Source organism: Microcebus murinus, chromosome 21, assembly GCF_040939455.1.
Source record: "Microcebus murinus isolate Inina chromosome 21, M.murinus_Inina_mat1.0, whole genome shotgun sequence".
Taxonomy (NCBI): Eukaryota; Metazoa; Chordata; class Mammalia; order Primates; family Cheirogaleidae; genus Microcebus; species Microcebus murinus.
The window spans coordinates 15,968,540-15,989,457 of NC_134124.1; the positions used below are offsets into that span (position 1 = coordinate 15,968,540).

The 20,918-nt window shown below is 54.9% G+C and overlaps 1 protein-coding gene across 4 annotated transcripts in view; it reads left to right on the forward strand.

Moving 5' to 3' along the window:
• Positions 1–17,737, forward strand: part of ARHGEF37 (Rho guanine nucleotide exchange factor 37) — a 50,756-nt gene extending 33,019 nt beyond the window's left edge. For all 4 annotated transcript variants that reach the window (XM_012741608.3, XM_012741611.3, XM_012741610.2 and 1 more), the window contains 9 exons: positions 1,031–1,230; positions 2,616–2,746; positions 3,413–3,517; positions 5,649–5,759; positions 6,451–6,780; positions 8,851–8,979; positions 11,804–11,999; positions 13,476–13,633; positions 14,831–17,737. In XM_012741608.3, coding sequence (XP_012597062.2) covers positions 1,031–1,230; positions 2,616–2,746; positions 3,413–3,517; positions 5,649–5,759; positions 6,451–6,780; positions 8,851–8,979; positions 11,804–11,999; positions 13,476–13,633; positions 14,831–15,040 — 1,570 coding nt within the window. In that variant the 3' untranslated portion in view covers positions 15,041–17,737. The remainder of the gene's footprint in view (positions 1–1,030; positions 1,231–2,615; positions 2,747–3,412; positions 3,518–5,648; positions 5,760–6,450; positions 6,781–8,850; positions 8,980–11,803; positions 12,000–13,475; positions 13,634–14,830) is intronic.
• Positions 17,738–20,918: the final 3,181 nt, after the last annotated feature.

Sequence of the window (20,918 nt, forward strand, 5' to 3'; positions counted from 1 at the left end):
TACTCACCACCTAAAATTAATAAGAGTTAACATTTTGCTGTTTGCATCATCTGTTCTTATGCTAAACTATGTGAAGGAAATTATAGGTATGATGACTTTTTACCCCTAAATACTTTAAATGCACCTCTAAAAATTAAGTTCTTGTGATTTTAAACACTTTCTTTAAAAAGCAGCAGACCATTTCATTTAAATGAAATATCATGTGGTTACCCAACATATAGAGTGGTGCTTGGGACCTCCCCAAGTGGAGACAGTGTCAAGTGGAGACTGTCAAGTAGGCAGTGGAACGCGTGAGTCTGGAGCTCTGGACAGAAGGTGGAGGTGGAGAGCTGAGTTTGGGATGTGTTTAAAACCATGTAGGGAGAGAGGGAGAAGAGGAGGCCCCGGGACACCCTGGCATTGGAGAGAAACTGGCAGAGGAAACTGACAGAGCAGCCCGCAGAGTGTGAGAAGCAGGCCAGTGGGTGTCCCTGGGGCCAAAAGAAGAGAGCGTTTCAAGAAAGAGTGCTATGGCCATACCACCCCGAACGTGCCTGATCTCCAGTGTCGGAAGCTAAGCAGGCATGGGCCTGGTTAGTACTTGGATGGGACACCACTTGGGACTAACGGGTGCCTGTAGTCTCAGCTACTTGGGTGGCTGAGGCAGGAGGATTGCTTGGACCCAGGAGTGCCCGGATGACAGAGCAAGACCCTGTCTCAAAAAAAAAAAAAAAAAAAAAAAGAGAGAGAGAGAGAGAGAGAGAGCACATAGTCAGCCATGTGTGCTATTGAGAGGCCGAGTAAGTGGAGCACAAAGAACCAACCACTGGATTTGGATTTGGCACAGATGAGTAACCAAGGCCCAGAACTAGCACTGCCCACCTAACATCTAGACCTCACAAACTACAGACGAGGTAACTGAGGACCATAGAGGGAGGGCAACCTGCCTAAGAGCACAGTCAGTTAAAAGGCAGAGCCAGGACTGGAGCCCGGGCCCCCTGGTGCCCCGAAGGGTGGGCCTTCCCTGCCTAATACCAGCCTTCTCCCTCAGGCCACAAGCTGGATCTTCAGGCCTCACTTTCTTACTGGTCACCCCTCTGCAGAGGATCACCAAGTACCCACTGCTGCTGCAGAAAATCCTGGAGAACACACCCCCTGATGCCAGTGCCTACCCCGTCCTTGAGAGGGCCACCTCTGCCCTCCAGGACGTGAACGCCAACATCAACGAGTACAAGATGCGCAAGGAAGTGGGTAAGACTCGGGGCATTTAGGGGCTACATGAGTGAGAATGCTGCCAGTTACAGAAGACTCATCTCAGGTTGGCTTCACCAATAAAGAGAATGCAGTGGCTTGTGTAACTATAAATCCAGAGGTAATGTGAGCTTTAGGCAGGGTTGGATCAGGGAGCTATTTCATTTCCCTGTAACACTCCTGCCTTTGCTCTTTACTGTGCATCAGCTTCGTCTATAGCCTGGCCCCCCTCGTAATAGTAAGTGGCTATTGCTGTTCGAGGACTCGCACCTGCACACCACACTTTCCAGGGTAAGACAGGGGTTTTCTCCCCTTAGCCACAAAAATTGAATTGGAGCTTCACTCTGATAGGATCCACTTGGGTCATGTGCTCATCCTGAACTAATCACCATAGTTAGGGTGCCATGATCTGATTGGCTTAGGACAGGGGGTTATGTGCCCTTCTCTGAGCCAATCGCTGCTGCCAGGGGGATGGGATTACATGGATGGGCTTATACCAATCGGCAGCCACCTGCTCAAGCCAAAGTGAGGTCAGCCTCGTCCAAATCGCATGGCTGCTCCACCGTGAAGGAGAAGCAGTCCTAGAGAGATATATATCTGGAGGGGTGGGGGAAATCCCTGCCTCTCAGGTTGTTAAAACAGAAAAGTTTGGAAAATAAAGCTGTGTCCCAAGTATAGAGAAACTCAACTGCACAATTGAAGCAATATAAAAATGATAATTTAGCTTATGTTTACTGTGGGCTAACTGCTCTGCTTTCCCTTCATTATCATATTTGATCCTGGCATTCACCCTCTGGGGCTTGCCCCTCTTGCCCCCATTACACAGTCGGATAGAATGAGAGCTTACATCATTTGTTCCCGGTCACAGAGCTGGTAAGGGACAGAGCCAAGTTTTAAACCCAGGCCTGGGGTCTCCGCCACCATGCTGTGCTACACTCGGTAGCTGGCTTCTCCGTCCAGGTCAAGAGGCGACAGATCAGCAGGAGGCTCTGAGTCGGGAGCAGGAAGTGTGGCTCCCGGCTGGCCTGGCTGAGGCTGGCAGAGGGACCCCAGGCAGATGGTCCCCTCAGTGCCTTCTTCTTCAGGAAGTCCATGCAGACCTGCTCCAATACATGGCCGTCCCAGCAATCCTATGAGGAGGCTCGCCTCATTTTACAGATGAGGAAACTGAGGCCCCAGGGAGTAGTGACTTGCCAAAGCCCAGCAGGCAGGAAGCTCTCCCGCCAGGGCTCACGCCTCAGACGGAGGACCCTGCGCTTCTTTCTGCAGGACTCACCGTTCTCACGGACGTGACCCTGAGGGAGCAGGGGACCGGGCGTGTCTGTGACGCTTGCTTTCCTAGGTCAGCTTTGGTCACGGGCCTCCCCTCTTCCCTGTCGGTGCAGCCTCCAAGTACACCAGGGTGGAGCACCTGAGCCTGCGGGAGCGGCTGGCCCGCATCAACACGCACACCCTCTCCAAGAAGACCACCCGGCTGAGCCAGCTGCTGAAGCAGGAGGCGGGGCTGGTGCCCAGGGTGAGTGGGGGACCTGGGAGGAAAAGTCACTCCCCAAGCGCTCCCAAGGGGCCAGACCCTGTGCCGTGGACAGGACAGGAAGCGCGGGCTCTTTTCAGGAGTGAGGCAACCGAGGCTGAGAGAGCGAGGGGCCAGGGGGAGGCAAAGTTGGCACCCCCACCTGATTCTGCAGAGCCAGCGCAGGGCTTCCCCACTGAGCCTTCGGCCACTCTTTCTCCGGGGCCTCTTCACACAGATAGGAGAGCTAGTCTCTGGGTCTGAGCAAAGAACCGACCTCCGGTAGCTACTGGTAGCAGCTCTGGCTGGTTGAGTGCTTACTCTGAACCGAGCATTATTCCATCCACACAATGAAGTAGCAGGTGTTTATTATCCCCATTTTGCAGATGAGAAAACAGAGTCTTGGAGCAGATAAAACACTTGCCCAGAGTCAGACAGCTAGGAAGCGAGTGAACCAGGACTCCCATGCTCCTGTGTCTGATTCCATGGGGTGGGTGCAAATCTAGTGAGCTACACTGCTTTCTGAGTGTCCCACCCAGCTCTGAGGCTGTTAGAACTGGCTCTCGTGGGCCAGTGGGAAGGTGGTCCCCAGTGAGGACCTGGGACAGGAGCCCTGGTGTACACTGCCCCCATGTGGATCTTCCCAGCCTTCACACACATACCTTTCAGACGGAAGACAAGGAATTTGATGACTTAGAAGAGAAGTTCCAGTGGGTGTCTCTGTGTGTGACTGAGCTGAGGAGCAACGTGGCTGCGTACCTGGATAATCTGGAGGTGAGGACCCTGTGGAGTTGGTGGTGGGCAAGTCTGGGCTGGGGCCCCCGTGTAGGAGGCGAGCGGGGCCCAGCCCATAAGCGGGCAGAGGCACCAGCTGCTGGAACCAAACGGATGAGGTCATCTGACAAGCACCCCTCAGCCCGGGGGCCAGCTCCTTTTTTTTTTGAGACAGAGTCTCACTGTGTTGCCCAGGCTAGAGTGAGTGCCATGGCATCAGCCTAGCTCACAGCAACCTCAAACTCCTAAGCTCAAGCAATCCTCCTGCCTCAGCCTCCTGAGTAGCTGGGACTACAGGCATGCACCACCATACCCGGCTATTATATATATATATATATATATATATATATATATATATATATATATATATGTTGGGCAATTAATTTCTTTCTATTTATAGTAGAGATGGGGTCTCGCTCTTGCTCAGGCTGGTTTCGAACTCCTGACCTCGAGCAATCTGCCTGCTTCGGCCTCTCAGAGTGCTGGGATTACAGGCGTGAGCCACCGCGCCCGGCTGAGGGGGTGCAGCTTCTGAGCCCACTGGGGCTCCTCCTGGGCAGGGCCAGAGTTCACTGGAGTCAGAGCTCTCCTGAGGGACCCTGCCAGACCAGCGCCTGGAGCAGGGGAGACACGCAGGTGCCTACAGGGCCAGCAGGCCGTAGTACTGCGAGAGGAGTGCGGACAGCAGGCAACCCCACGCGGTAGAAGCCACATGTTGTCTATGAGGCTTTTTCAGGAGACTCACATATAAAATGATGTTTGGAATTCGAATGGCTGAATGGGCGCATACCCGAATAAAACCTAAGGGAGCAGCGCGCTCAGCTCTGGGGGGCGCTGCTGTGTGGGATGTGTGTCCGGTGCGGCCGGCATTTCCCATTTTAATTTTTTAGGAAGCCTGGGCATTCAGAATTTTAGGCGGAACCTCCTGATGTGTCCATGTGAGCAACGGCTCAAATAAAGATTTAAATGCTATAACAGGCCCAGGAAACATCTGAATGCAGCCCACAGGGCCGTCAGTATGCACGGCCCTCCGGCATGTCACTCTCCTCAAGCCCAGGTGCCCCCTCATCTTGTCATCAGCGGTGACTCATCCCATCCGCTCTGCCTCTTCGCGTGGTTTTGTTCCCAGTCGCGTCCATTTGCGCAAACCGGCTGGGTCAGAGATGATAATGGGCTCTTTGGATAAAGGGATTTGGAGTGGCTTTATTGGAAGTACGTAAAAGGAAGGCGGTCGCTGTTCCACGCTCCTCCGTGCGGGGCGATCCCGCTGCTTGTTCCTGCTCCGTCCTGGACCCCCCCCCCAGGGCGGCAGGATCCTGTTATAGCACAGTGAGCCCGAGGGGGGACACACGCAGCCAAGTCACAAAAAGCGGGGGAAGGGCGGTGGGTGTTGGGCCTTGAGAGGGATAAACCAGAGGGACAGGAGAGAGACAGCTGGCTTTGCGGGGCAGGATGACTATTTGGGAGCATTAGAGCGAATTTCTGTGGACGCAGGACTTGCACAGCAGAGACGGCGCTAACACAGAATTTCGCTGTGAGAGAGGGATTCCCTCTTTTAATCCTCTGAGTCAAGGAAAAGCCTCTTTGCCGGTGTGTCTTTAACACATGCAGAACGGGTCTCAGGCTGGGGGTCTTCAGCCAGCAATGATAGACAGTAAAATTTAAGAACATTTTTTGTTGTTGTTTTTTAGAGCACTTATTTATAGATGCCTGTGTATGGCAGTTATTACCGGTTTTCCCTTTATGGTAGCATCACAAGGTGGTTCTGACTTTTTTTAAAAAAATGCATCCATTTAAATAGGAACGGTTAGTTGGCTTAGAGAAAAGCATTAATAGAACATGTGGAATATGGACATGCCAAAAAAAAAAAATCACAAAGGTGAGATGCACATGTGTGCAGTGCAGGAAGCGCTGGAATAGGGAGAAAGATGTTGGCTCCGTGTAAGGAAGAACTTTCTAATCACTCAAGTTGTGTAAGGACAGAGTGGGCAGTGTGTGTTCCTGCCATGGCGGCAGGGGTTAGGGGAGGTGCGTGGAGAGCCTGGACAAACCTCTTGGGGAGGTACGGATTCAGGCATAAGACGGCGGCAACGGGCCATGACTGGATGTCTCCCCTCTGTCCTGGGTCCAGGCTTTCCTCGGATGCAGGCCGCACGAATGCAACCTGGACATCCCCGGGGGGCCGGTGGTGCAGTATTGCCACCTGGCCAGGGACCTGCAGCTCGAGGCCTTCCTGAACTTTGTGAGTGGAACTTCTTTCTCCTTTCTTTCCTGTAGGCTCCATAGGTGGCAGAGCCTACAAGAGTAATGTTTAGAAGTCAGGCACTGTACACTACTGTCACATCCACAGCCAGCTGGGTGGTCGGGAGCATAGAGATTATTGTTAGTGCATTTTCCTGATAAAAACAGCCCAGCTGAGGTTTACGGAGCCTCGCTGTCTGCCAGGCACTGTGCTAAGCCCTTTACTTTCTTTGCCCCGTTTAATCCTCACGGCATGGCCTTTGGGGGGGACACTATTAATAAATAGCCCCATTCTGCAGATGGGAGCTGAGGCTCGGGGAGGGCGCTCTCTGCGTTATCTATGCAGATGGTCAGCGGCTAGCTACGATCTGAGCACAAGGAGTGCCCTCTTGACCACCACTCTGAGCAAAACCCTTTTCAAGACCTTTACATGGTAATGCTACTAAGAGGTGACATGTCCTGAAGGTCTGGTCCATGCCAGGCACTCTGTTAAGCTCATTACTTGCACTGTACCCATTTTTCAGAAGGGCAGATTGAGGCCCAGAGAGGTTATGTAACATGGCAAAGGCCACAGCTAGTCGACGGAGGTGGGACTGGAATCCAGGCCAGCCGCCTGCCTCCAGATCCCCTTCTCCCAGCCCCTGCCCTCCGCCACCTGCTTTCCCCGCCGCCAAGCTCATCCCTCCCTGCAGAAGCAGCGGCTGGAAGGCCTGGTGTGGCGGCCGCTGTGCAGCCTGGCCGGAGCCCTCGCCGGCCCCCGGAACCTCATCAGGAAGCGTCTGGACAAGCTCCTGGACTTCGAGCGGGTGGAAGAGAAGCTGCTGGAGGTGGGCAGCGTGACCTACGAGGAGGAGGCCACCCGGCACACGTACCAGGCGCTCAACTCCCTGCTGGTGGCCGAGCTCCCGCAGTTTAACCAGCTGGTCATGCGGTGGCTGGGCCAGGTCCTGCGCACGTTCGTGGCCCTGCAGAGGGACCTCGCAAAGCAGGTGCTGCAGAGGGCAGAGAGCAGCACGGCCCAGGTAAGGCCGCTGGGACTGGGGTGCCTCCGGGGAATAGCCGGGCCAGGCCTTGCAGCCCCTTCAGCCAGCTGTTCGCAGAGGCCGGGAGGGAGGGGGGTGCGGGACCTTCCAGACAGGCCATCAGCACTTAGGAGGAGGCAGTGGAGGCCTTCTAGATCTCTCTGTGCCTATTCTCTCTCCATTACTGGAGTCAGACCATGAAAGCAATGATCAAACTCGGACTCAGAAGCAGAAGTTGTTTTACTGGGAAAATGACAGAAGTTGCGACCAGTCCCTGGAGTGTATTGGAAGTTGGTGACAGAGACAGAAAGTCCCTCTACACAGTCAGGAGTAAATGTCTCAAGCGGGTGTTACTACTGCTATTACTACTTCTAGCAGCTACTTCTCACGAACCCCAGATATTGTATACCTGTTTGGAGCACTTTCCATGCGTTGGCTCATTTCATCCTCACAACAGCCCTACAGAGTAGGAGTTACTATTATCCTCATTTCAAAAATAAAGAAGCCGAGGCACAGAGAGGTTAAGTAGTTTGCCTAAGGCTGCGCAGCTAGTAGCAAGCTTTGAACTCTCACAGTTCAACTCTAGAGCCTGGGCTCTGAGCCACAATGTTCAAGAGCCTGTAAAGCGAGCTGTCGGCTGATAGCATTAACAGGTTCCAAAGAGGTTTGGACAAACCTCCAAATACAAACTTGGATTTTGGAATTTGAAGACTGGAGTTGATACAGGAAAGAATGCCCAGCTGCTTCCAGATCTTGCTCTCTAATGTCAGCATCAGAGCCGAGCGGCTCGTGGTTCCCACCTCGAGAGCAATTTCAATACTCCTCATGCCACGCTCTGTCTCCTGTGTTTCATGGTGCCCAGCTCAGCTTTCCCCATCCCATTCTTTGCATGAAAATTGTCTGAGGTTTGCCTTCCCCACCTGTCACCTTCCCCACCCACAGCCCCACTCCACGCCTGCAGCCCTCCCCCGCAGCACAGCTGCGTTCCCTTTGCACAGGCCCTTCCTCGCCTGGAATGCCCCTTTCGTCCCCCAGGCCTTTCCTGGTGTCTGGCTGTATAGTGGGAGCTTCCCAAGTAGGTGACACATGACTGAGTCTCTGAACAAGGCTCTCAGGATCCCCGTGCCCTGGGGGGGAGAATCAATCCTTCTCGGTAGCCTCCGCCCTCCGGCAGCCCTGAGGATGCTCTTCCGCGGACCCCTCCCAGAGCCTGCGCGGGCTGCCGGTGACACCGTGAAGGTGTCTCTCCTCGGGCAGCAGGGCTGGGACTGTGCGCATTTCCCGCCTTGGGTTGGCGTTATTCTCAGGCAGATGGCAGAGATGCCTGCGGACACCTCCAAGCACATGCCTTCACGTCCTGGCCGGGCGCGGTGGCTCACGCCTGTAATCCTAGCACTCTGGGAGGCCGAGTCGGGAGGATTGCTCCAGGTCAGGAGTTCGAGACCAGCCTGAGCAAGAGCGAGACCCCGTCTCTACTATAAATAGAAAGAAATTAATTGGCCAACTAATATATATAGAAAAAAAAAATTACCTGGGCATGGTGGCACATGCCTGTAGTCCCAGCTACTTGGGAGGCTGAGCCAGGAGGATCGCTTGAGCCCAGGAGTTTGAGGTTGCCGTGAGCTAGGCTGAGGCCACGGCACTCACTCTAGCCTGGGCAACAAAGCAAGACTCTGTCTCAAAAACAAACAAACAAACAAGCACGTACCTTCACATCCCATAGTGCAAAGCAAGAGCACCCTCCCATTCCCAGCCTGACACACTGAGTCTGGTGGAGGATTCCAGCTGGCCTTGCTCAGTGCGTGTCCGTCCCTGGGCCGTCACTGCGGGTGGGAGGAAGGAGCCCCGACCACCCCTCCTGCGGCCCGGCACCACGGCGGGCAGTGCGACTGGACCCTCACAGAGGGATACTTTCTTAAAGGAGAGTGGGCTGGGAGGCAGGCAATGCAGTAGCTGACTGTGACAAAAAGGTGCACCTGACCACAGCAGGGGCTGGAGTGTGGGCGGCCAGGCCTCCCCGTCCCCTCTCTCCCAAAGGGGGCTCTCTTGACAGTGCCTGTTGCCACCTAGCTGCCCCACCACCATTTCTCCGAGCCGGCCTTCAGGAAGCTGGTGGAGGACGCGCTAGGCCAGAGCAGTAACCAGCTCCGCTCCTTTCAAGAGACCTTCGAGAAAGTGCCGCCACCTCCCACCATGCAGGTAAGCGGCCCTCCCTCCCTGCTAAAGGCTGCCCAGTTCTTCACCTGCCAGTGGGTGAGGCTCAATCTTCCCTCTCCTCTTCCTTTCCCCAGTGTTTTCTGTCACCCGTGGAAATATTTTCTCTTCCTCTCTCTTCATCCTCTCTGTGAGCCCGCGGGAGCCGGGGAACATACTCCCACACGCACACACGCTCTGCATGGCCAGCCAGCAGAAGAGCAGCACAGAACTCTTGCGTCAAGAATAAGAAAACCCACGCTTTTTTTTTTTTTTGAGACAGAGTCTGGCTGTCACCCAGGCTAGAGTGCAACGGCTCATCATAACTCACTGCAACCTCTGACTCCTGGGCTCAAACGATCCTCCTGCCTCAGCCTCCCAAGTAGTGGGGACTACAGGTGCAGGCCGCCATGCCTGGCTAGTTTTTACATTATCGATAGAGATGGGATCTTGCTATATTGCCCAGGCTGGTATCAAGCTCCTGGCCTCAAGCGATCCTCCTGCCTCAGACTCCCAAAGTGCTGGGGTTACAGGCATGAGCCACCCCACGTGGTCCCCAAATATTTTAATATTAAGTAACATTAGACACAATAATGGGCAAGAAGGATTAACATCCAAAAACCTGGAACTTCTTCAAATTTGTTATCAAAATGTATCCTTTTCCCTCCTTATCTTCTAATACCAGCTTCAGTACCAGCATTCAAGATGAACAAAATGTCTCAATAAGAAGTCATTCAAATTCCGTTTTTGCTATGATATTTTTTGATCGAAAAGGACAGTGTTTCAGCTGCGTGATGGTTTACAATCTCTGGCTGGGCAAATGCTTGTTTGTTTGTTTGTTTGTTTGTTTTTAAGTATTTTCCTCTAGGCTGAGTGCAGAGGCTCATGCCTATAATCCCAGCTCTTTGGGTGGCTGAGGTGGGAGGATCACTTGAGCCCAGGAATTTGAGGTTTCAGTGAGCTAGGATTGCGCCACTGCACTCCTGCCCGGATGACGGAATGAGAACTGTCTCTAAAAAAAAAAATGTTTTAAAAAATATTCTCCTCTATAATGTAAGGAAAGGGCACCTTCCAGTCACGTGCAGAGTACACCCAGGTAGTCCGTGTCGTGGAGCAAGTGAAGCATCTGTAGGAGGAAGGAGCTCCCAGACTCTGACAGAACCTGGATTTGAGAAAACCAAGACAGCCCCAGTATTCCCCAGAGGGAGAAGGGGCCCCAGGAACACAGAGGAACCAGAGAAGGAGCCCAGCGGGGCAGACACAGGCGGCCTTCGCACCTGGCCAAGGTGCAGAGAACACAAAGGCCATCAGGGACTAATGTCCGCTATAGCTGGGAGGCTGACTCCTCCCCGGCCACAGCTGTCCCCGCCTCCTAACCCACACGGAGAGCTGCGCCCAGCAGCCGTCTCCCGGGGTGCCTGTGTCGCAGGGAAAGAGAAATGGTGCAGACAGTGAAGAACAGAGCGGCCTCTTGAGTGCACCGTGGGAAACTGCTCTCTCTTTCTACTTAAAACAAGATAAAATAACACTTGTCTTTAAACTGGGAAAGCAATGCAAGCTTATTGGAGAATAGTGGGAAGACACAGAAAGGCAGGAAGGAAGAAACGAATGGAAGCGTCGGTGATCCCAGTGAGCGTTGCGCTTTGGCAGGGAGACAGGGCTCTCCCAGCCTCCCCCTCCACACACACAACCCTCCAGCTGTGTTTGGCTGAGGGCGCAGAACCCGGAAGTGAGGTGGCCCCCAGGACAGGAGCAGTCCTGGTGATGTCGCTATGCGCCCTTCCCGGGGCCCCCCAGGGGCGCTGCTGTTCTGCACACAGGTGGGGCAGGTCGGGCTGGAGGGGGCAGGCCTGTGTGCGCCACGCCGCCCTCCTGAAGGACACGAGCCCAGTACCGCTGTTCTGAAAAGAAGCTGCCCGTGTCTACACTTCCCTTTAAGCACTGGCTTCGAAACAGCGGGCTCTCCTCGTTCTTAATCCTGACTCAACATACCCATGGGGTGGGGATGCCAGTGTCTGTGCTCAAATGTCCCTGGAGGGCACCTCTGCTACTCCTGGCACCAACACCCGCCCCCACGTAGGACATAGTGCGTGTGTATGCATATGTGAATATATATTTAACATATTTAGTCATTGGTTTTACAAAAAGGGGACAACCACCCCTGAGTCTCTTCTTGTTGATGCTTTCTTTCGCTGGAGGCAGCATCACGGAATGGAAAAACAGGAAATGCCAGGAGATTTTTGGATGAGCTGAGAGTGCCATCGCCTCACTTCCCCCACCTGGATGGCACTTTCCCTCTGGGCAAGACTGTCCCTGTGTTTCTGCTGCACTGTTCACAAGGCTTCCGGCAGTGCCTTGTAAACGGTAGATGCTCTGCAAATACTTGTGGACTGAAAACTCATGGGATCAAAGATAACTTCCCCTCCCCTGGCCCTGGGCCGGCTGTTTAAGATGCCACTTGAATAGGGCCTGGTGCTCACGCGAGGCTCCCGGTCTCATGGGCTGGAAGACCTGTAGGGCCATTTTCCTGGGGGATGACTGAGCTTGATGTATGGGCAGAAATAAGGGCTCAATCCTAGGAGTGGGATAACCGAGAAATTTCAGAGCTTAAATTAGAATTTTAGAGAGTTCCTGAAGTTAGAAGTTTCTTCTGAAATGCCGTTGGATGCTAAGAGCCAGCCACCTCCTGGTGACGGCACCATTGCCCTGATGGGGACGGGCCCTCGGGTGGTGGAGCTGGGATCAGGCCCAGTGCTCCTGGCTCCCAGGATGTGAGCTTGGACGCGTTTATTCACGCACCTGTGTCTGTCCCTGTCCCTCCTCTCCCCAGCCACTCCTTCCAGGGTCTGAACGCCAGGTGCAGGCTCTCCTGAGCAGCTATGGCCCCGGGAAGCTGTATCAGGTGACAAGCAACATCAGTGGGGCTGGGACTCTGGACCTGACACTGCTGCGGGGCCAGATCGTGGCCCTTCTTCAAAGCAAGGACACCAAAGGCAACAGCGGCCGCTGGCTGGTGGACACTGGGGGTATGTACGTGGGCCTTTGCGGGCCCTTCCTCTCTTTCTGGGAGGAAAGCCAGTGGGGAGACACAGGCCCCCTTGTGGACCAAAGTCTGGCTGTGCAGATCCAGGATGGGAAAGAGCACAGGTGACAAATGCAGGGGCACAGTCAGCTTAGGGCGACTCAGTGGAGCACGAAACACCAGCAGGAGGAATTCAGTCTTTCATTGCAAGGTCCATCAGCAAGCACCTACAGCGTGCTGGGTGCCGTGCACATTAGGTGAGGGCCTGCCCCAGGGGCCTCACGGGCTATCAAGGTGGGCAGAGCTAGATGGAGAGAACCCAGCAGCCCCTGCGAGATGGGGACACGCACAGGGGAGTGCTGAGGTCTAGGCTACATGACAGAAGTCTGATGTACAGAATGAGGGAGGTGATTATCCTGCCTCCTCTGCACTGGTCGTGGCCGTGGGGTGTGCTGCTCAGGTCTGGGTGCCCCAGAGCCACCAGGCTGGAGGCAAGTGGCACCACGAACCCGGGAAAAGACGGCCCAGCAGAGAGTCTTCCAAAGAGGGGCACGTGCCCCCCAGGTGAGGGTTGCCCGGGACTACTGTGGGGGGATCCACAGATAGGTCTCCCCCTTCAGACAGACAGTTTATGATCATTGTTACTTCAGTATTTTAACTTTTCTTGGAAAAATATATAACTAGTCCACAAGCCCATGATTAAAATCATAGAATTGTATAGTACAAGACCAAGTTTTAAGAAGTGAGTCAATGAAAAAACTTAAGAAGGTGGTACAAATCAGATGGAAACCAGGAAGCAGCACTCTCCTGACCGAAGCCGGGAACAAAGGAATGGGTAGCAAGCAAGGCCCCGGGGCCAAGCGGGTTGGGTTTGGATTCCAACTCTGCCACTTTACCGTGTGATCTTGGGAGTTCACGGAGCTTCTCTGAGCTTGGCTGGCTCACCGTAAAATGCAGATAATGATACCAACCTGTGAGGACTAGATAATCAAGTGCCGGGGCGCTGGCACCTAGCAAGCCCTGGGGAAGTGACAGCACTGGAGTAGCTGCCACGGGAGGAGGACCTGGGGCTGCGTGGGAGGGAGAAGGCTCTCTCTGCCTCCTGGGAAAGGCAGTCCTGGGGAGAGGAAGTGGCTTGGCTCTGGGCGGCCACCAGAGGGGTGTGGGAGTCCGTGGTGCCAGCAACCAGGAAGGCAGTTTCCATGCTAGACCAAGGATGAACTTTTTAATCTCTGTCAGAGCTGATCAAATGGAGCGGGCTGCCAAGTAAGGAATGAGCCCCCTGTCACTGGGGGTGTGCAAGCAGAAGCTAGAAATGGTGTGTGCAGAGGCAGGGGGCTGAGGTTCCTAGATGACCTTTCCAGGTCCTCTTGGGTGCTGAGAAGCTGTGTTGGGGGCATTCATAGCCACTGACTTTCTCCACCACTAACAGGGACAGGAAGATGGCCTGTGGCCCGGTAACTTTCTGCTTGTCCCCTAGGACATCGGGGGTATGTGTCGGCTGGGAAACTGCAGCCGTACCGCATGGCCCCCAGTGAAGAGGAGCTCAGAGGGCTGGCGAGGCCACACGAGGACTCCCGACGTCTAACACCAGAGCCCACGCCGGCCCCAGTGCCCTCTGTCCCCACCACGACCCAGGTGAGTCTGGGAGGGGCTCTGGACTGGCCTCCCCTCGGCCACCTGCACTGGGTCTTCCTCCTCTGTCAACATCTGTGCTCCTCCCATCTGCAGGGGCCACTCTGTGAGGCTGGGGCCTCTGTCAGTGTCCACGCCGGTGTCCTGGCCAGGGGGAGGGACCCGGGAAAAGTGGCCTCCACCCTGCACAGCAGCCCCAGAGAGCTAACCCCTCGCCCCCCATCTGCAGGGCAAGCGGGACTCGGTCGCCCATTCATTCATGCATTCGTTCACGCATTCACGCAGCATCTGCCAGGCGCCGTGCTAGGCGAGAGACACAATGATGAACAAAAGTAAACCATGGGCTTTGCCTTCCTCAGACTTGTGATCTGGGGTGGGGAAAGCAGTGATTAATAAAATAACTGCCCGAATAACTGTGAAGTTAGCAGCAGAGATAAGTGCCGGCGCCCTAGGTGTGGAGAAGTCCAGGAAAGGTTTTGCTGAGAAGAAGGATGCTTTTTCTCAGCTGGGAAAGGTGAGAAGGCATTAACTGGATAAAGGGGCTGCTCTGGGGCACAGCTGGGAAGAGCTCTGGCACGTGCAAAGGCCCTGTGGAGTCCTAGGCACGCCTTCCTTCATTACATTCCCTCAGTGACCCAGGGGGAGGAGATCATTGCTTCCGTTTTGCATATGAGGAAACTGATGCCCCGAGAGGTTAAATATTAGCCTAATAAATGCCCTCCCCTCCAATTTTTTTCTCCAGTAAGCACTTGCCCCTAAAAAAGTAGCCAAGTCTCCCAAACTCCTGTCTCTGTTCCAAGCTGGGACTCTGGCCTGGGCGGATGGAACCCTTAGGTCTGGAGAGGGGTGGGGAGCTGCAGCAGTGGATCGAGAGCACCTGTTCTGAGGGCAGACAGGCCTAGCTTCGCTGCTGTGTGATTTTGAATAAGTTCCTTAACTTCTCTGATCCTCAGTTTCCTTATCTGAAAAATGAGGCAATTAGAAGGATAGCATTGTTGTGAAAACCAAAACCCAGGAAAGTGCTGGAACAGAGCAGTCACATGGCAAGCATTAGCTGTGGTGCCGGCAGATGTAGCCATTGTCCTTAGCACAAAGGATGGACTTGGGAGGTGATGAATGCCCAGCGGCCTCTCCGGGTTGAGTTTGTCTGTCTGCCCACCAGTGACCATTCCCGTGTCGTCCGTTGCCCGTGTGTTTCAGGTGGTGGCAGCGTACGCCTTTGAGGCCAGAAGCAGCCATGAAGTGAGCCTGCAGGCAGGCCAGCCGGTGAGCGTGCTGGAGGCGCAGGACAAGAAGGGGAACCCGGAGTGGAGCCTGGTGGAAGTGAACGGACAGAGGGGCTACGTGCCTTCTGGCTTCCTGGCCAGGGCCCCCAGCCCAGCTCCGTGGGGCTGGAGTCTGCCGTCTTAGGGGCCCTCCCTGCAGCCCGCATTGCCGAGGGATGGGGGCTCAGAGCCTGGGACCCCGGAGGGAGAAGAAGCAAAGAAAAGTGGTGGTGGGAGGGAAGAGTGGGCCAGGTGGGTGAAGGCAGCCAGAAGGCGGCCAGAAGAGGTGGGTGGGGACTCTCAAGGCGCTTGGCGGCGTAGGTGGGCACAGAAGGCTCCGGCCAGGACCGCGCATTGTGTCTGCTTTACGAAGAAGCCACTCCAGCCCAGGGCCGCAACACGCTGGACGGCAGGCCACACTACGGCCACACACGTACTGTGCCTCCCTCTGGGCCCGCCCGCCCGTGGGGGCGGGTAGCGGGGTGAACGCGAGCCCGTGCTGTGCGGCTGCGGGGAGGGGCGCTGGGGAGCCCAGTTCACTTCCTGCGTGCGGGGTCAGGAGAAGACCCTGGACTGACCCGCCGGCTTTGATGTCCCCATGCTGGGAGCTGAGTGACCGTGGGCAGCGAAGCGTCTTGCGCCAGGCAGCGGAGAGGCTCCCAGGAGACTCCTGGCTGGGCCTGGGAATGGGCGTGGCCCAGTCTCAGCTCTGGAATATGTGCGGGCACATTCAGAGGCTGCTCCAGGGAAGAGGGGACTTTGACGGTGTGTCAGGGAGGGTGTGTGAGGCCGCTGGCTGTTTCCTCTGGACCAGGGACAAAGGGCTATGCAAATCATGGAGGAAACCACGAAGCCGGTGACTAAAGCCCTGGCGGGTGGGGCGGTTAGGCAGTGGCTTGCTTTCCTGTTTCTGGGTAGAAGGGGAGCCAGGGGCGGCCCCCAGTGGGTTCAGGGTGCCTCTGAGGGCCAGGAGGAGGTGGCAGATGTGATGCCAGTTGGCCGTGGGACCTTAGACATAGGGCACAACCTCAATTTTCCCATCCAGAAAGTTCCAGCTCGCAGGTTGCGGTGAGAATGATGTGAAGCCTACCATGCGGAGGCTCCTTGTAAACTGCAAAGCGTGATGCCAGTGTAAACGCCGTCGGCGTCTCAGGAGGGCCCCAGCCTCCAGCTGGCAGGGCTGGCCAGCGCAAGCGTCCCCGTGGCCACTCCCCACGCCTGTGTCCGTGGCAGCACGCACCGCTGACCAACATGGCGTCTTTTCCTGTCCCCCAGGATCTACCTCGGGGTCCCTCTCAACACTGCTCTCTAGCTGGCCAGTCTCTTAAACTGGGTGAGTGAGTCATCCCTCTCCAGAACCTGCAAGTTGGAGGCCCCAGAGACTGTTCCTGTTTGCAAGGAGGACCGGCGCAGTGGGGCCATGCTGGGCGCAGTCCCTGCGGGATCGTCATCTCTGGGCTGTCGCTTTGGGCAAAGATAAATTGTGAGATTCACAGAAAGGGGCAAAGGCAATCCAGTGTGGTCTCTCTACAACTTACACAGTTTGGAACAAGCCCAAGGTAGAGTGTATGCAAAACAGGTGGCAGTTTAGATTTATTTCCAGGAACACTTCTGTGTTCTAACTATAGTGCCTAAAGCTATGAGCTCTGGTTTTTGAAGAGCTTTTAAGAAATATATATACACGTCTGTGTCAGACGGTCGGTAACATGCCTCCTCTGGGCTTGCTAAAGCACGAAGACTCTGCGTAATGCGGGAGAAACTCTGCCCCCACGATGCCTTTCTCAGCACCAAATTCATTTTATAGGATGCTCTTGACTCATTCTCCTTTCTCTTTCCTGCTCAGATTTCTGATAAAAATAGAAGCACAGGGGAACAGATAATAAAATAGGAAATCCGCTTGTGGGCTCCGCAGATACTTGCTGAGAGCCCGTTGCGTGCTTCTAGCTCAGAGGTTCTCAGTGTGGCTGTTCGCTGGAGTTACCTGGGCAGCTTGCAGCTATGGCACAAGCCAGCGTCCCCCGCACCCAGAGATTCTGATGAAATTAGTCCGGGATCTGGCTCGGACCTCAGAAATGCAGAAAGCTCCCCAGGTGTTTCTGCAGTGTAGCCAGGGTGGTGGAAGACCTCTGCCCTGGAAACACAGTGGAGGACAGGTGGAGCTGGGGGCAGAGGTGGCCGTGAGCTCTCAGCTAGCACGTGCCTAGCAGAGCTTTGCACTAGCTGTTTCAGACAGGCGGCTTCAGAGGCAGCTTGAAAAGGAACAGCCTGTTCTGTCAGGTCCCAGAATGTATATTTATTAAGTGCCATTAAAAGGGACCTGAACAAAATTGGATGTCTTGAAGGCATCAGGGAGGGAAATGAAACATACTTGGAACCAAGTCTATCTCATGAAGGGAAAATAAAAACGTATTCAGTAGCACATGGGCTATGGTTTCTCATAGACCAGGGGATAAGATTAAAAGTCACCGAGGGGTGGGAAAATGCATATTGAGAAGCTGGAGAGTGCCTGTTTTTCTCCAGGGGACTCTATAATGTGCCTTTTCCCCTCCAAATGCCTAGAACCGTCATACTGTGTCCTACTGATTTCACTGTTGGGCTGCCACGTACTAAACTTGCTCAGATATTTGCCTGTGAGCTGAGCAAGACTTCCAGGAGTGGGAGACTGATTCGCAAGGGTACCCCTTGCTTCCTGCAATGGAGTGAGACCTCTTAAACTCTTTGGGCCCCGACTCAGTTTTCGATAGGAGGACAAGATTACAGTATCAAAAGAAAAACAAATGAATTCTGGCTCAGTGAGAAACTGATGTGAACTGCTGGAAATAAAGGATTTCAAAGATGTAAATGTCGCTGGCATTCGTGTGATCCAACTGTTGGGTAGTCAGATGCCCCAGCATGTCATTGGTTCGCTGGTCACTTGCTATATATGTCAAAGTGGCACCTTGTTCACTCCTGTGTTCATTTAACAAGTGCACACACCCTTCGTGCCTCCAGGAGCTGGCCTTTGCTGCTGAGAATGCAGGAAGAAGCCAGACCAATGAGGCCCTGTCCTCCCAGAGCCCACCGTCTGGTGAGGGAGCCAGACAAGTCAGCTGTCACTTACACGTGGCCTAGGTGCCAGGATGGGGCAGTAGCAGGTGCCATGCCGGCCCAGGCATGGGGCCTGCCTCTGCGTCAGACTTGGTGGCCAAGGAAGGCTTCCTGGAAGAAGTGATATCCAAGCTGAGGCCCAGAGGGTGGCTGGGATTAGGCGGCAGGGCGGGCACCTGCAGAGGCCCAGACGTGACGAGTGTGGCATGTCAGGGAGCTGAGATGCTGTAGAGCGAAAACACAGGGCATGTACGGGGGTGTTAGCAGGTGCAGTTGGAGAGGTCGGCACAGGGAGTAGCCTTGGGTTTTATTCTGAAGGTAATGGGAGCCCCTAAAGGGTTTGAGGCAGAGGAGTGACATGTTTGGGGGGTATCTTAGGAGACCCCTAGGCTCTGGCGGCAGGCCTCGTGTGCCCACAGGCGACTGCGTGCTCTGCGAGGGTAGGAAGCCGTGATTCGTGCTGGAGTCTCCCTGAGCCTCTGCCACGAGGCTTGAGTAATAGATGTTCAATACACATTGCTGAGAACATCCGAGAGATGGGAGAGCAAAGCCCTGCCTTCAAGGAGTCCCCGGCTGGCCGGAGGGTACCAGCATCAAGCAGTTGTCTGGCCTGTGAGGAAGGATGTCCTCCGCCCCAGCCGGGTGCTACGGGCCAGGCTTGTGGGTGTTCTGCTGAGGGTGAGATCTGGGCAGGCCAAGGTGGGCAGGGGCAGTTTCCCAGAGGAGGTGTGGCAGGCACTTGGCCTTGTGAGATACACAGTTTTGGGGAAAGCAAAAAGGACAGGCCAGGTGCGGTGGCTCACGCCTGTAATCCTAGCACTCTGGGAGGCCGAGGCTGGCGGATTCCTCGAGGTCAGGAGTTCGAAACCAGCCTGAGGAAGAGGGAGACTCCCATCTCTACTATAAATAGAAAGAAATTAGTTGGCCAACTAATATATATAGAAAAAATTAGCCAGGCATGGTGGCACATGCCTGTAGTCCCAGCCACTCGGGAGGCCGAGGTAACAGGATTGCTTGAGCCCAGGAGTTTGAGGTTGCTGTGAGCCAGGCTGACACCACGACACTCACTCTAGCCTGGGCAGCAAAGTGAGACTCTGTCTCAGAAACAAAACAAAACAAAAAACAACAACAACAAAAATTCAGTGTCAATTAGTAGGGAAACTAATTAAAAATTTAAAAAAAAAGCGGGGGGGACAGATGCCTTCTCAGGCCTGGGAGGCAGGTGGTGGGAGGAAAAATGCTCAGCTCTTGGCCATAGAAAACCTGAGTCCAAGGCCTGCTTGACCACCTTGGCCTACTTGACCAAAATCGTTTACCACGGTTTCCATCATGGAGGAGTTGGGCGATGTTCCCAGCCCGCCCTGTCCTCCCCACCTGGGCCCAGAAGCACGCATGGCAGAGATTGGGCTTAGTTCAGGGAGCCCTGGCTCCCTCCTCCGGGGCCTCACCTCTGACGTGGAAGAGTCATTTTAGGGCCTGTGGTGGCTGGGCAGAGCCTAAGGCACTCCGGACCCGGGGTGAGGAGAGCGCTGGATTGCGCTCCGGGCAACGTCTGGGGTCCTGAAAAATCCACGCGCTTAACCTTGTGGTTTGTTTTCAGCAAGTTCTCATTTGCGAGAAGGGCACCACGCTTCCTGACCTCGCAGGGCTGGTAAGAGGATGGCATGAGACAGTCAGGGTGAAGCTGGTGGAGGGAGGTGTCCCTGCCGTGGGTGACGGAGAACCGGGCGTCGCTGCTGTGTGTGCGCCCTGTGACCACCAGGAGGCAGCAGGGCTCTTCCAAGCAGCTGAGGGACGGCGGGAGGCGCCCGTGGGGTGGTGGCAGGTGGTGGGAACGGGAGGCGCCTCGAGTGAGAGACATCAGGGAGTGGTGGGGACTGCGTTGGAGCAGACACTCCGTCTAAGGAGCTGCCGCTTCGTGGCTCCGGTCAGCTGCTGCCACGTCAGAATGAGAGCCCCGCGGTGCCAGAGTTCTGATTTTTCAAGACGAGCCAGAGTTTTTGCTTATTTGTTTGTCTTTATTTACTTCTGCATGTGAAATATTCTGGGTGGAGATTACGGGGTCCGCAGCAGGCACCCTCTGCACCTTCTGCCTGAGAGTGGGTTGACTGTTGGGGGTAGAGAGTTTTCCCTGGAGCATTCGTTTCCTGTCTTTACAGTTCCTGCGAAATGCCTTCATGTGTCCTCACGTTCCTCGTTACTTCGTCAGACATTAATCTCCCCTCCTTAGAGCTCGAAGAAGCATTGCTATTGTTGTTTTGCTATTGTTGCTGTCTTCAAGCTTTTATTAGATCGTTGGTCATCTTTTCTGACCCACCAGCGAGGATCCTCGAAGTACCTCTCTCGCAAGGCTCTTTGGTGATTAAATGAGATACTGATATAAAATCAGGTAGCCAAGCACCTGGCTCATCGGTGCTCATTATTATGGGGACTTCAGAAGAGTGCATGACATCTGGAGGTTTGCAGGGCCCATCTGCCGCCCGTATGTGGCATAGTGACAAGGCCTGGACTCTCCCCTGTGTGGAGGCAGCCCTGGGTCCCGAGGGCTTGCCTGGGCTTGGGCACAGCTCTTCACTCAGGGGCTGCTGCCGCGCCCAAAGGCATTCCTGGGACCTGCCTTCCTCTCCTATCCCGGGGCTGCCGGTCTGGGGCAGTGGCCATGGGCATGCATGGGCCTGGACTCTCTCCTGTGTCTCTCCAGCTGTGGCACTTTCTGTCACCCGCCTCATCCGGACAAGGACAAGACAGGGAATCAGCCAGTCATCAGGCTTGCCGGCTGCTGCTGGAGCAGCTCCTGTCGTCCTAGGCCCAGGGCAGCCGGGAGCATCCTCCCGAGTGTTCCCAGGGGACCCAGCAGCTTTGGGGCCCAAGATTCCTTGCAAGAGGCTCCAATAGAGGATTAGGGAGTAAAAGGAAAAGGGGCAGACCGAGCTTGT